At 41.4% G+C, this 14,303-nt stretch overlaps 1 protein-coding gene across 3 annotated transcripts in view; it reads right to left on the reverse strand.

The window, feature by feature from the left end:
* Positions 1 to 14,303, reverse strand: part of LOC139751799 (WD repeat domain phosphoinositide-interacting protein 2-like) — a 136,514-nt gene that overhangs the window by 97,103 nt on the left and 25,108 nt on the right. Inside the window, exons 1-3 of one of the 3 annotated variants that reach the window (XM_071667347.1) lie at positions 9,138 to 9,222; positions 7,805 to 7,952; positions 532 to 793 (exon numbers count right to left, since the gene is read on the reverse strand). In XM_071667347.1, coding sequence (XP_071523448.1) covers positions 532 to 698 — 167 coding nt within the window. In that variant the 5' untranslated portion in view covers positions 699 to 793; positions 7,805 to 7,952; positions 9,138 to 9,222. Of the gene's footprint in view, positions 1 to 531; positions 794 to 7,804; positions 7,953 to 9,137; positions 9,288 to 14,303 lie in introns of those variants that run through there. The other 2 variants (XM_071667348.1, XM_071667349.1) reach the window with 2 other exon arrangements.

The following is a 14,303-nucleotide window of genomic DNA, read 5'->3' on the forward strand; positions in this document are numbered from 1 at the left end:
ATTGAAAATTAAAACAAATCTTGACTGTTAAAGGTCTTCATGTTTTCATTTTCTAAATTTCAGCCCGTGTTTCAGCTACATTTACAATGACCCCCATTTTCCCTTACATTCACAGCCCTCCCCACTATCGACTTAGTTATCTTCACAAATGCATTAACATCAAGCATGTTCTGCCAATCTTAATCCATAAATAGCTAAATGAAAAATCAATATAAAAATCATTAAAGGATAGACTTACACACCTATTAACCTATTCCAGAAGTTCTGATAGATTCCATTGTTGGAAAGGTGGCAAGGCAATGTCTTGAAAATTACCAAATGTTTTTTTACCAGAATTAATGAATGGTTTCATAAGATGGATCAAAGTTCAAAAGCAGCTGTTAATGCCATATGCACAGTGGTTTATTGACTCACACTCAATATTGTCCATATTAATGAATGATACCATAAACAACACTCAGCCAGAAACTGACACAAATTTTATGGTAATACACTTGAAATGATGACAGATGCAAAATCAATTGTCCTTACGAGTAATCTTGGTTGAAGTTGACAGAGAAGACCCCCCCACTGGCGGAGGGGTCTGTCGCCCCCTGTGCTGCTAAATTCATGAGTCCAGCTATCCCAGTCCTGACTCCCGAGGTCACCACACCCACACCAGAGGTCACTACGCCCACACTCGTTGCCAGGCTTTGCATAAACGGCAAACTTTCAGGGTGCTAAAACTTCATGGCGCTGTTTTTCCTTTTTGCAGGCTGCCAACTGTTGTTTTCGTTCTTGTTTTGGTGTATTTCTGAAGAGAAAGCTAAATTATGTCGAGGTATCCTTAGGCAATCTGATAATTGTAAATCTTTACTACATACCTATAGATTTTCTCAAAATTTACAAAAATCATAATATCCAAAATATGAGGTTAAAACACGAATTCTAAAATGATATTAAGAAATGCTGCTCTATCGAACGTCATCCGTCCTTCCAAACGCCCGTCCCAGTAACACAAATACATCATGTTTTTGGCTACAGGACTTGACAATGACCATATTTCTCATGATACAAATTAACTGGAAGGTATTTCACCCTAAAACGTAGTATGGACACATAACCAAAAGACCACAACTTAAAAGATTAGAAAAATGAAAGTTCATCACAAGGTCACTATAACGAGGTTTAACTAAGTTTCGCATTGTGTCAAGTAAAATAAAATAAAAATCATAGAAGCTCAAGAATGGTCGCCTGCTTCAGGGATACCCCTTGAAACACCACACGTCTTTAATTATTAACTGTGAGATTACAGAAACATGAAAAAAGGGAACAACACGCCTCATTATAGCCAGAAAGCAGTTTCCATTATATAATCGTGCCATTTAATTTGATACGTCTACTAAAGGGTATTGTTACTTAAGATCATCTACTTCTAGGAAGGGAAACACGATCGCACTACGTTAACCTGCTCCACGAGACAAAAAGAAAAAAAATAAGTTGGCAACGCTTTATTAAACTTACATGAAAACATTATCAGTCATTTAGCGAGGCATGTAGATTTAGTTATTACAACAATTCAGTCAGCTAATCATATGACCCATATCACATACGAATGTATACACATAATGGCCTATACTCAATAAAAAGATCCAATCTCGTGCAAGATTAATATGACCAGGAAAAAAATCGCATTCGTTAATGATATGAATGATTGCATTCGTATATATCTATTCTCTGGCAGGAACAATATGCAATATAGATCTCTGTATCTACTGAGCTTCGTGCGAGGGTGCGGCAGTATGTAAGCATGTCTACTCATATGCACACGGATCATGTGTCATAAAATCGATAACATACCACTTGAAAACAAAGACCTGCCAGAGACGCGCCACACTGCTGTGCCTTGCCACGTGAACACTGCACACGGGAAGCCAGGCTGGAAATTAAACTATGCTATGAGTACGAGGTCGACACATGACTCACATTTGGGTGCGAGGTCAACCCAGGTAGCAGTCATGGCGGCTAAGAGACCTATCTATCTATCTATCTATCTATATATATATATATATATATATATATATATATATATATATATATATATATATATATATATATATAATATATATTGGAAAGGACGCCAAATGGCGTCCTAGCTTCGTCTCTTCGATGTATATCAACTGACTTACATTTCTCACTTGTGTCTCCCCTGATGATGTGATTATTACACGAAAGTACACTTGGGAGCTTTTCGTGTTTCATTTTCCCCGTGGACTCATAGGAATATCTTGATCACGCGCAAAATTGTGATCCTTTCCAACATATATATATATATATATATATATATATATATATATATATATATATATATATATATATATCGCCAGGAAACAGACGAAGAATGGCCCATCCAGTCTATACACAGACATATACATATATACACCTGTATATATTCATACTTGCTTCCCTTCATCCATTCCTAGCGATACCCCACCCCACACGAAACAGCATCGCAACCCCCTGCTTCAGCGAGGTAGTGCCAGGAAAACAGACAAAAGAAGCCACATTCGTTCACACTCAGTCACTAGCTGTCATGTATAATGCATCGAAACCACAGCTCCCTATCCACATCCAGGCCCCACAAAACTTTCCATGGTTTACCCCAGACGTTACACATGCCCTGGTTGTCCTGGGTCGCGCCAGAAATGGAAGGCAAGCAAGTATGAATATGTATGCACATGTGTATAAACGTCTGCATATATATATATATATATATATATATATATATATATATATATATATATATATATATATATATATATAAATGTGTGTGGATGTAACAAAGACGAGAAAAAAGGAGAGATAGGTAGTATGTTTGAGGATAGAAACCTGGATGTTTTGGCTCTGAGTGAAACGAAGCTCAAGGGTAAAGGGGAAGAGTGATTTGGGAATGTCTCGGAGTAAAGTCAGGGGTTGGTGAGAGGACAAGATCAAAGGAAGGAGAAGCACTACTCCTGAAGCATTAGTTGTTGAAATATGTGATAGAGTGCAAGAAAGTAAACTCTAGATTGATATGGGTAAAACTGAAAGTGGATGGAGAGAGACGAGTGATTATTGGTGTCTATGCACCTGGTCATGAGTGAGTGTTATAGTGATGGGTGATTTTAATGCAAAGGTGAGTAACGTGGCAGTTGAGGGTATAATTGGCGTACATGGAATGTTCAGTGTTGTAAATGGAAATAGTGAAGAGCTTGTAGATTTGTGTGCTGAAAAAAGGACTGGTGATTGGGAATACCTGGTTTAAAAAGAGATATACATAAGTATACGTATGTAAATAGGAGAGATGGCCAGAGAGCATTACTGGATTATGTGTTAATTGATAGGAGCGTGAAAGAAAGACTTGTGGATTATAATGTGCTGAGGGGGGCAACTGGAGGGATGTCTGATCATTATCTTGTGGAGGCGAAGGTGAAGATTTGTAAAGGCTTTCAGAAAAGATATAATGCTGGGGTGAAGAGAGTAGTGAGAGTGGGTGAGCTTGGAAAGGAGACTTGTGTGAGGAAGTACCAGAAGAGATTGAGAGCAGAATGGAAAAAGGTGAGAGCAAACTACGTAAGGGGAGTGGGGGAGGAATGGGATGTATTTACGGAAGCAGCGATGGCTTGCGCAAGAGATGCTTGTGGCATGAGAAAGGTGGAAGGTGGACAGATTAGAAAGGATAGTGAGTGGTGGGAAGAAGTAAAATTGTTAGTGAAAGAGAAGAGAGGCATTTGGACGATTTTTGCAGGGAAGTAGTGCGAATGAGGAGATGTATAAAAGAGGTGAAAAAGAGGGCAAATGAGAATTGGGGTGAAAGAGTATCATCAAATTTTAGGGAGAATAAAAAAATATTTTGGAAGGAGGTAAATAAACTGCGTAAGACGAGAACAAATGGGAATATCGGTGAAGGGGTCTAATGGAGAGGTGATAACAAGTAGTGGTGAAGTGAGGAGATGGAGTGAGTATTTTGAAGGTTTGTTGAATATGTTTGATGATAGAGTGGCAGATACAGGATGTTTTAGTCGAGGTGGTGTGCGAAGTGAGAGGGTCAGGGGGAAAACAGAGAAGAGGTAGTGAAAGCTTTGCGGAAGATGAAAACTGGCAAAGCGGAGGGTTTGGATGTTATTGCAATGGAATTTATTAAAAAAGGGGGGTGACTGTGCTTTGACTGGTTGGTAAGGATAATCAATGTATGTATGGTTCATGGTGAAGTGCTTGAGGATTGGCGGAATGCATGCATAGTGCCATTGTATAAAGGCAAAGGGGATAAAAGTGAGTGTTCAAATTACAGAGGTATAAGTTTGTTGAGTATTCCTGGGAAATTATATAGGAGGGCATTGACTGAGAGGGTGAAGGCATGTACAGAGCATCAGATTGGGGAAGAGCAGTGTGGTTTCAGAAGTGGTAGAGGATGTGTGGATCAGGTGTTTCCTTTGGATTTGTATGTAGCATTTATGGATCTGGAGAGATGCCTTGTGGAAGGCATTAAGAGTATATGGTGTGGGAGTTAAGATGCAATGAACATTTCTATGAAGGATGTAAGACATGTGTACGAGTAGGAAGAGAGGAAAGTGATTGGTTCCCATTAAATGTCGGTTTGAAGCAGGGGTGCGTGATGTCTCCATGGCTGTTTAATTTGTCTATAGATGGGGCTGTTAGGGAGGTGAATGCAAGAGTTTTGGAGAGAGGGGCAAGTAGGCAGTCTGTTCTGGATGAGAGGGCTTGGGAAGTGAGTCAGTTGTTCGCTGATGATACAGCGCTGGTGTCTGATTCGGGTAAGAACCTGGAGAAGTTGGTGACTGAGTTTGGTAAAGTGTGGGAAAGAAGAAAGTTGAGAGTAAATGAGAATAAGAGCATGGTTATTAGGTTCATGAGGGTTGAGGGACAAGCTAATTCGTGTCTGGATAGAGAAAAACTGGAGGAAGTGAAGTGTTTTAGAAATCTGGGAGTGGATTCAGCAGCGAATGGAACCATAGAAGCGGAAGTGAGTCACAAGGATGGGGAGGGGGAGAAGGTTCTGAGAATGTTGAAGAATGTGTGGAAGACGAGAGCAAAATTGGGTTTGTTTGAAGGATAGTGGTTCCAACAATGTTATATGGTTGCGAGGCGTGAGCTATAGATAGGGTTGTGCGGAGGAGGGTGGATGTGTTGGAAATGAGATGTATGAGGACAATATGTGGTTTGAGGTGGTTTCATCGAGTAAGTAATGATAGGGTAAGAGAGATGTGTGGTAATAAAAAGAGTGTGGTTCAGGGAGCAGAAGAGGGTGTATTGAAATGGTTCGGTCGCAGGGAGAGAATGAAAGAGGAAAGATTGACAAAGAGGATATATGTGTCAGAGGTGGAGGGGACGAGGGGAAGTGGGAGACCAAACTGGAGGTGGAAGGATGGAGTGAAAAAGATTTTGAGCGATCGGGGCCTGAACATACAGGAGGGTGAAAGGCGTGCAAGGAATAGAGTGAATTGGAATGATGTGGTATACTGGGGTGGACGTGCTGTCAATGGATTGAACCAGGGCATGTGAAGCGTCTGGGGTAAACCATGGAAAGTTTCGTGGGGCAGATGTGGAAAGGGAGCTGTGGTTTCGGTGCGTTACACATTACAGCTAGAGACTGAGTGTGAACGAATGTGGCCTTTTTTGTCTTTTCCAAGCGCTATCTCGTGAGCGCGCGGGGGGAGGGGGTGCCATTTCATGTGTGGCGGGGTGGCGATGGGAACGAATGGCATTAGGTGTGGATGTGTACGTGTATATATGTATATGTGTGTGTGTGCATATGTTGAAATGTATAGGTACGTATATGTTCATGTGTGGGCGTTTATGTATATACATGTGTATGGGGGTGGGTTGGGTCATTTCTTTCGTCTGTTTCCTTGCGCTACCTCGCAAACGCGGGAGACAGCGACAAAGCAAAATAAGAAAAAAAAAAAAAATAAAAAAAAATAAGAAAAAAAAAAAAAAAAAAAAAAAAATATATATATATATATATATATATATATATATATATATATATATATATATATATATATATATACATATATATATATATATATATATATATATATATATTTTTTTTTTTTTTTTTTTATACTTTGTCGCTGTCTCCCGCGTTTGCGAGGTAGCGCAAGGAAACAGACGAAAGAAATGGCCCAACCCCCCCCCCCCCATACACATGTACATACACACGTCCACACACGCAAATATACATACCTACACAGCTTTCCATGGTTTACCCCAGACGCTTCACATGCCTTGCTTCAATCCACTGACAGCACGTCAACCCCTGTATACCACATGACTCCAATTCACTCTATTTCTTGCCCTCCTTTCACCCTCCTGCATGTTCAGGCCCCGATCACACAAAATCTTTTTCACTCCATCTTTCCACCTCCAATTTGGTCTCCCTCTTCTCCTCGTTCCCTCCACCTCCGACACATATATCCTCTTGGTCAATCTCTCCTCACTCATTCTCTCCATGTGCCCAAACCATTTCAAAACACCCTCTTCTGCTCTCTCAACCACGCTCTTTTTATTTCCACACATCTCTCTTACCCTTACGTTACTTACTCGATCAAACCACCTCACACCACACATTGTCCTCAAACATCTCATTTCCAGCACATCCATCCTCCTGCGCACATCTCTATCCATAGCCCACGCCTCGCAACCATACAACATTGTTGGAACCACTATTCCCTCAAACATACCCATTTTTGCTTTCCGAGATAGTGTTCTCGACTTCCACACATTTTTCAAGGCTCCCAAAATTTTCGCCCCCTCCCCCACCCTATGATCCACTTCCGCTTCCATGGTTCCATCCGCTGACAGATCCACTCCCAGATATCTAAAACACTTCACTTCCTCCAGTTTTTCTCCATTCAAACTCACCTCCCAATTGACTTGACCCTCACCCCTACTGTACCTAATAACCTTGCTCTTATTCACATTTACTCTCAACTTTCTTCTTCCACACACTTTACCAAACTCAGTCACCAGCTTCTGCAGTTTCTCACATGAATCAGCCACCAGCGCTGTATCATCAGCGAACAACAACTGACTCACTTCCCAAGCTCTCTCATTCCCAACAGACTTCATACTTGCCCCTCTTTCCAGGACTCTTGCATTTACCTCCCTTACAACCCCATCCATAAACAAATTAAACAACCATGGAGACATCACACACCCCTGCCGCAAACCTACATTCACTGAGAACCAATCACTTTCCTCTCTTCCTACATATATATATATATATATATATATATATATATATATATATATATATATATATATACTTGTATGCAGTTTCCCGCGTTAGCAAAGTAGCGCCAGGAGCAGATGGAGAAAGGTCGCATTCGCTCACATCCATTCTCGAGCTGTCATGTGTAGAGCACCGAAGCAACAGCTCCTTATCAACAATCAGGCCCCTCAGACCTTTCCATGGTTGGGATCCCACGGCCGCTTTACGTGACCTGGTTCAGTCTACTGAACACACGTCACCGACTATACAACACCGTCTCGATTCACTCTCCTGTACACGCCATTCACCGTCCATTTGTTTCTTTTCTAACTACAACCTCCATGTTACAGATGTAAACCTGAGTTCGAAGCCTTTCCTATAGGTACATGAAACCCTATGTGGTCGAACAGGAAGCCTATCTTGCGGGTAATCAAAGCCTTGTTTTGGGGTACACGAGACGTTTACTGACGGTACGCAAGGCCTTTATTCCTGGGGTACGTGAAGCTGTCAGCACGAAGGGGAATCCTACTCAGCAGCTACACGGAAGCTTACCTCGGGTACTACATGAAGCCTCTCCTGGAGGTAACTGAAGCCTTGTCTTGATGGACGTGATATCTGTCTGGGGGTACATGAAACCTTCTCTGGGGGGTTAATGAAGCTTTTCCTGAGGTACACGAATAAGAGATATATAAGGCCTTTCCTGTGGATATATTACAAAAAATTGCGATATTATAGAGAAATTAATGTGGGGATAATCAAGAAATACACGCTATTAAAAAAAAACAACATAAAGGCATACAAACACTTCGCAGAGGTATAAATGTCGAGAAGGTTTAATTGATCTTCCACGTAACCAACTTATCAATAAACAATGGTGTCAAAAATATAACACAAGAACACATGCTAAGTTGGCAACATTTACTGAGTGAGAGGAGCTTGTGCTGTTATAAATACTCCTGCGTTCATGTGTCACTCTGCAACTCTAGGAAAGGCGGGTTAGAACCCCGAGGCAGGAGGAGGAGGAGGAGGAGGTGGGCGGGGAGAAACATGATCCTCAGGGGAACAGTGAGATCATCTCTAACCGCAGTCACGTCCACCTGGTGACCCCGCCCGACAACTGTGCCTGAACACGGCACATGCCAGTGAGTACTTGGAGCCACCCAGGTTCCTGCAGCCTAAGGCTGTGCTACTTCGTGCAGCAGGAAAATGTGAATTCCTTAGGAATACTAAGTTCTTTGACGAGACTGTCCATACTCCCACTGAGACGTGATAATATAAAAGAGAGGTTGAGATAGCTGAAGAGGGTGCGCTGAAATGGTTTGAGCATAAGGAGAGAATGAGTGAGGAGAGGTTGACAACGAGGATATATGTGTCGCAAAGTGGAGGGGACAAGGAGAAGCAGGAGACCATATTGGAAGTGGAGTGTAGATTTTGAGTGACCGGGGATTGGACATGCAAGAGGGTGAAAAGCGTGCACAGGATAGAGTGAACTGGGACGATGTCGTATACAGGAGACGACGTGCTATGAATGGACTGAACCAGGTCATATGAAGCGGCCTCGGAAAACGGCGGAAAACAATAAAAAGTGTGTGTGTGTGTGTGTGTGTGTGTGTGAATTAAGAAGCGGCAATATGAGGAAAAATCATCCAGTGATACAAATAACCACAAACCAATACTACCCGACTGTCATACCACTCGCCTCACCCACGTTTTTAAATGCACATCCTCACACACATAACTTCACATCATATCTACCAGCAACTGACGCACGCACCCAACTTGATCAAGCCCTCCATTTTCAATCTCATCAAGCAATCCCTTCTCAGTACACCATCTACTTCTAGCTTCCCCATTCCTCACTGTCTCCTTCCTTAGATCCACTCACCTCATAAAGACAAGTTCCACCCATCTCCTGCTCCATTACTGCTGAAGACCCACGTTCATCATACGGAGCGTTGCATCCACTACAACATGTGAGGAACGAACTTATAAATTCCCTCTGAACGCTCTTGTGAAATCCCGGGCAAGTTGCTCGCCTTTCGAAACTGACACGCTTATGTGATCCTAGTACCGTGACTCACCCTTATCTCCAACCGCAAAGCTCACAATCAACCAACCACAACTGTATTGATACAATAATTAGTTTGTTATAATGTGCGTGTGTGTGTGTGTGTGTCACTGGTCTCCCCACTAGTGGTCACGACGCTAGAGCAAATTCACCTTGGGAGAGGCTTCGTCTATGTTTTTCCTGCTAATTTTTGCGCAGCCTCGAAGCCACAGGAGCGCCTTACTCCCTAACAACGGCTGTTGTATTACTTTCGAAAACAAGAAGCACATGGACGATCCACGAGCAGATTCTTTCATCTGAAAACTCAGTCATCTGTTCTTAACGCTCACTCATGAAATAAAGAGAACTGTGAAACGGAAAGAGAAAAGAGAAGGGGAAGTATTTACGAATTTCTGAGAAAGTGCAAAACCTGTCTTTTAAAATGTGTGAGGTCATAGTTATTGGGAAAGACATGAGAAGGTAGAGAGTTCCAAAACTTCGACGTGTAAGAAAATAAGCAGGTATCAAAACGGCCCACCACTGACTTGCTTTGTTAGGTCTCACGGCCATAGACCAATGAGGAAGGTCATTAGGCCTGCAACCCTATTTAATGTATCACTGAAGTCATCATTCATACATACATATTCTAAAAAAAAAGTAATTTTGATATAATAAAGATAAATAATAATAAAAAATGAATAATGGAAAGAAACAGTTGCTGATGGCCGTGTGACGCAGCAGCTTACCAAGTATTACGTGATCTAGCTAGTGTTGTGTGCACACAAAAAGTCAGCTCTCGGGAGCAAAAAGCAAATACCTATAGAAAATGGAAAGTGAACCATGCGGCGTAGGGCATGGGGGGTCAAGTCTGGAAGTTAGCCTGGAAGAGTTTATAAGGGGGGCTGCTTTCGACTTAGCTGTCAAGTAAGAATGCAGAGCTAGAACCATCCCAAATGTGAGAGCAGTACTCAATACAAGGATCAATCAATCCCTTGTATAAACGGAGCAACTGTTAAGAAGTTTCGACATCTAAACAGGACACCGTTTCACAGAGGCAGACTTAGCTATTCCCGTAATGTGGGATTTCCAAGAAAGAATGGAGGTTACAGTAATGCCATATATGTACATTGAGTCAAGAGGTAAAATTAGAGCCGTCAAGGGAGAGACGAGAGTTGTAAGTTTTCGAGGCAGAGATGGGTAGAAACTGGGTCTTGGAGGCATTAAACTTAACAAGATTTTGTCTACCCTACCGAGATATCCGGTCCGAGTTTATCGAGGAACCTGTGACAAGACGAGATGCAGATCGAGTGAGGGAAGAGGAAGCAGAAGTGAAGGATGTGAATGAGTCGGCAGTGTATGGGTGCAATGGACTATTTGTGGCGGAGAGAAAATCGTTGAAAAAAGGAGAGGAAAAATAAGTAGGGGAGATGACAGAACCTCGAGGGACACCGCTGTTGATGGCGAAAAGGGGAGAGGCTGATCCATGAGCAACCACAGAGACAGATCAGCTAGAAAGCTAGATATGAAGGAGAAAACTGAGGGAAGGCAGCCTAAAGAGGGGAGCTTAGAGATGAGACCCCAATGCCACATCAGGTTAAAAGCCTTAGATATGTCAAGGGCAACTACACATGACTCCATAGAATCTTTCAGGGTAAGAATATCACTACGAGATCTCGCCTTACGGAAGCCATACTGGTGATCAGAGAGAAAACTGTGATTTTCGAGGTTTAGGGATATGGGAGTGGAGGAAGGATTTAAAAACTTTGGATATGGTAACTATCAAAGCAAAAGCATGATACTTAGAGGGGTCAGAACGGTCACCTTCTTGGGGATGGGATGTATCAATGAATGCTTCCAAGGAGAAAGAAAAAGTTTTGGTTTTTAAACAGAAATGGAACGGAGGAGTAAGCACAGAGCAAGCACAGGTCCAAGGTTAGAGGTACACTCTTTCAGCACACGGGGATGGATGCCATCAAGACCATAAACCTTGCTTGTGTTTAGAGGATGAAGCGCTTTTCGGACAGTACGAAGAGAAATTACGGAAGGGGCACAGGGTTAGTAAGTGGAGCTTCATGAAGTGAAGAAATGTTGGAGCCATCCAAGGTGCAGTTAGAGGAGAAACGGGAACCAGAGTTGCTCTGTCTACGGGAGACAACTATAATATCGTCAGACCGGAAAAGTGAAGGGAAGATAAAGCGAGTTGTTTGAGATGTCCTTAGTTAAAGACCATAGACTTATCAGTGGATGACGAGGAAAGGATGTCACATGTCCTCAGAATAAAGGAACGCTTTGAATCACGAATAACGTGCTTGCAGATTACGGACGGTGATAAAAGCTGAATGTCAGCCAGAGGGAGTTTTTCCACACCCGACATGCCTGACCCCTTGCCTGAACGACCTCAGAACAGGAACTGTATTATGTTTTATGTTGGCCAGACTGGTAAGGATCTTTATGTTAGACTTGAGCAATATAAATATAGTATAAGAACAGAAGAAAAATCAAATGCTGTCTAATCATATTAGAAATTATGACGTAATGACTGGAGTAAAGTTAATTGTTATTGACTGTAACTCATCACGAGAAATATCATTAAATCTTTTATAACAAAATACACAAAGAATTGTAACACTAATATTTGTGAAGGGCTATACAAACTGGATAGCTTTGTCGTAGGAAAAATATGTAAAAAGTGCTCTTTCTTGTCCACATAAATTTGACACCGACATCCGGTAACGCGTGTTTCATTTTCCTTGAGGTTTTATACACATTGTGCTGAAAAATACACATGTATTGAAATGGTTTGGTCACATGAACAGAATGAGTGAGGAAAGACTGACAAAGAGGATATGTGTGTCAAAGGTGGAGGGAACGAGAAGTGGGAGACCAAATTGGATGTGGAAGGATGGAGTGAAAAAGATTTTGAGCGATCGGGACCTGAACATACAGGAGGGTGAAAGGCGTGCAAGGAATAAAGTGAATTGGAATGATGTGGTATACCGGGGTTGACGTGCTGTCAGGGCATGTGAAGCGTCTGGGATAAACCATGGAAAGTTTTGTGGGGCCTAGGGGTGGAAAGGGAGCTGTGGTTTCGGTGCATTACACAAGACAGCTAGAGACTGAGTGTGAAAGTGTGCTCTTTGTCGTCTTATCGTAGCGCTACCTCACGAGAGAGAGAGAGAGAGAGAGAGAGAGAGAGAGAGAGAGAGAGAGAGAGAGAGAGAGAGAGAGAGAGAGAGAATTTCATGTGAAGGGTGGCGGCGAGAATGGATGAAGGCACCATATATGAATATGCATATGTCTATATATGCATATGTATGTATACGTTAAAATGTATAGGTATGTATATGTGCGTGTGTGGGCGTTTATGCGTTTAATCCACCCACATGTGTATGTGGGTGGATTGGGCCATTCTTTCGTCTGTTTCCTTGCGCTACTTCGCTAACGCGGGAGACAGCGACAAAGTATAATTATAATATATATATATATATATATATATATATATATATATATATATATATATATATATTCGATGCATGTAAAATTTGAGAAGTATAATTTACGTTACATATTTAGTTTTCCGCAAAGTGAGAAATATAAGTAGGAAAAACGGGTTACAATGCGAGTTAAGGCCCCAAAAGCATTAGTCTAAATGCATCGTCCATTGTCATATAATAAAAAATGTAAGGATAGTTATTTTGCTGGGTTTACAGTGATATAAAGTGACGTGCAATGGCGTACAATATTGTATAGAGAAGCACAGTTATGCAAAACATATTGTATCATACAGTGAAGTGCAATGAATTGTAGTACCATACAATGATGTATAACGAAATTGTAGGAACGTGCAGTAATGTATCATGACATTAGAATATAGTGAAGTATAACATACTACAGCAATGTTCAACTATTTATCACAGATGTATAACAAACTGTCACCAGCAGTGATATATGACAAGTTACGTGCAATAATGTAGAACAAAGTACAGTAACGCACAGTGATGTTTAATAATTCATACTAATGTCCAAAGATGTACAAAAAATCACAATAACGTACAGGAGTGTACAATAAATCAAGGTTATTTACATAAACAAAATCATATTATCCCAGCGAGACCTTCTTGTTTACCTGAGGCAGCGGCCGGTGCATCATGGTCCCAGTGGATGGGACTCAGATCAACTGCTGATGAGAATTCGACGTATACGAGGGTAGGCTTAGGATAAAAATGTGTAAAATTAAATATCGTATGAACTTGAGACGTAATATATAGGCTGTGAACCGTTACCTATTAAAACCAAGCGGCTTTATGTCAATTCCTTCCAAAAATATATATATATGCAATACATAGAAAGTTGCGTAAAGTGACGACACACGAAATATGATGGTCATGGATGGAATAAAGAAAATAATTGTATTCCCTACATTCGGTTGAAGTGGTACTGGCCGGGGAAAGGGATCTGAAGAATTTACCCTATTGCTATGACACGACTAACAGTTAGGCAGTTATGTTACCTAAATTTGGTTGAAGTGGTACTGGCCGGGGAGAGGGATCTGAAGAATTTACCCTATTGCTATGACACAACTAACAGTTAGGCAGTTATGATCTAACAAAATGAGGGGCGAAAATGGAAACCTCACCAAACTTCACCTAAAGGGTGAGATTTATCAAATTTTAATTTAGATATAACGTGTCAATAACTTTGTCGGCATCTTCCTGACGCTGGATTGTCTAGACAGTGTCTTACCAGCAAACAAAACCCCCCAGCAACTGAATGCAAACGAGACCATAATTCTCATACTTTTTCCATATATCATCCAAAGGAAGGGAAATATAGATCGACTGTGAAATTTGGGGAGGTTTTCATAAGTTGATTTCTAGAAGTATTTTAATTCCTTTAACCCCTACATTTTCCCTGATCACTGTAACCCTCCTCATTATCACGGAACAGAAAATATTGAATTAATTCATGTTCCCCTGCTATACATCACTTTTAGAATGAGGAGTC

This window comes from Panulirus ornatus, chromosome 12 (assembly GCF_036320965.1).
Source record: "Panulirus ornatus isolate Po-2019 chromosome 12, ASM3632096v1, whole genome shotgun sequence".
NCBI classification, from domain to species: domain Eukaryota; kingdom Metazoa; phylum Arthropoda; class Malacostraca; order Decapoda; family Palinuridae; genus Panulirus; species Panulirus ornatus.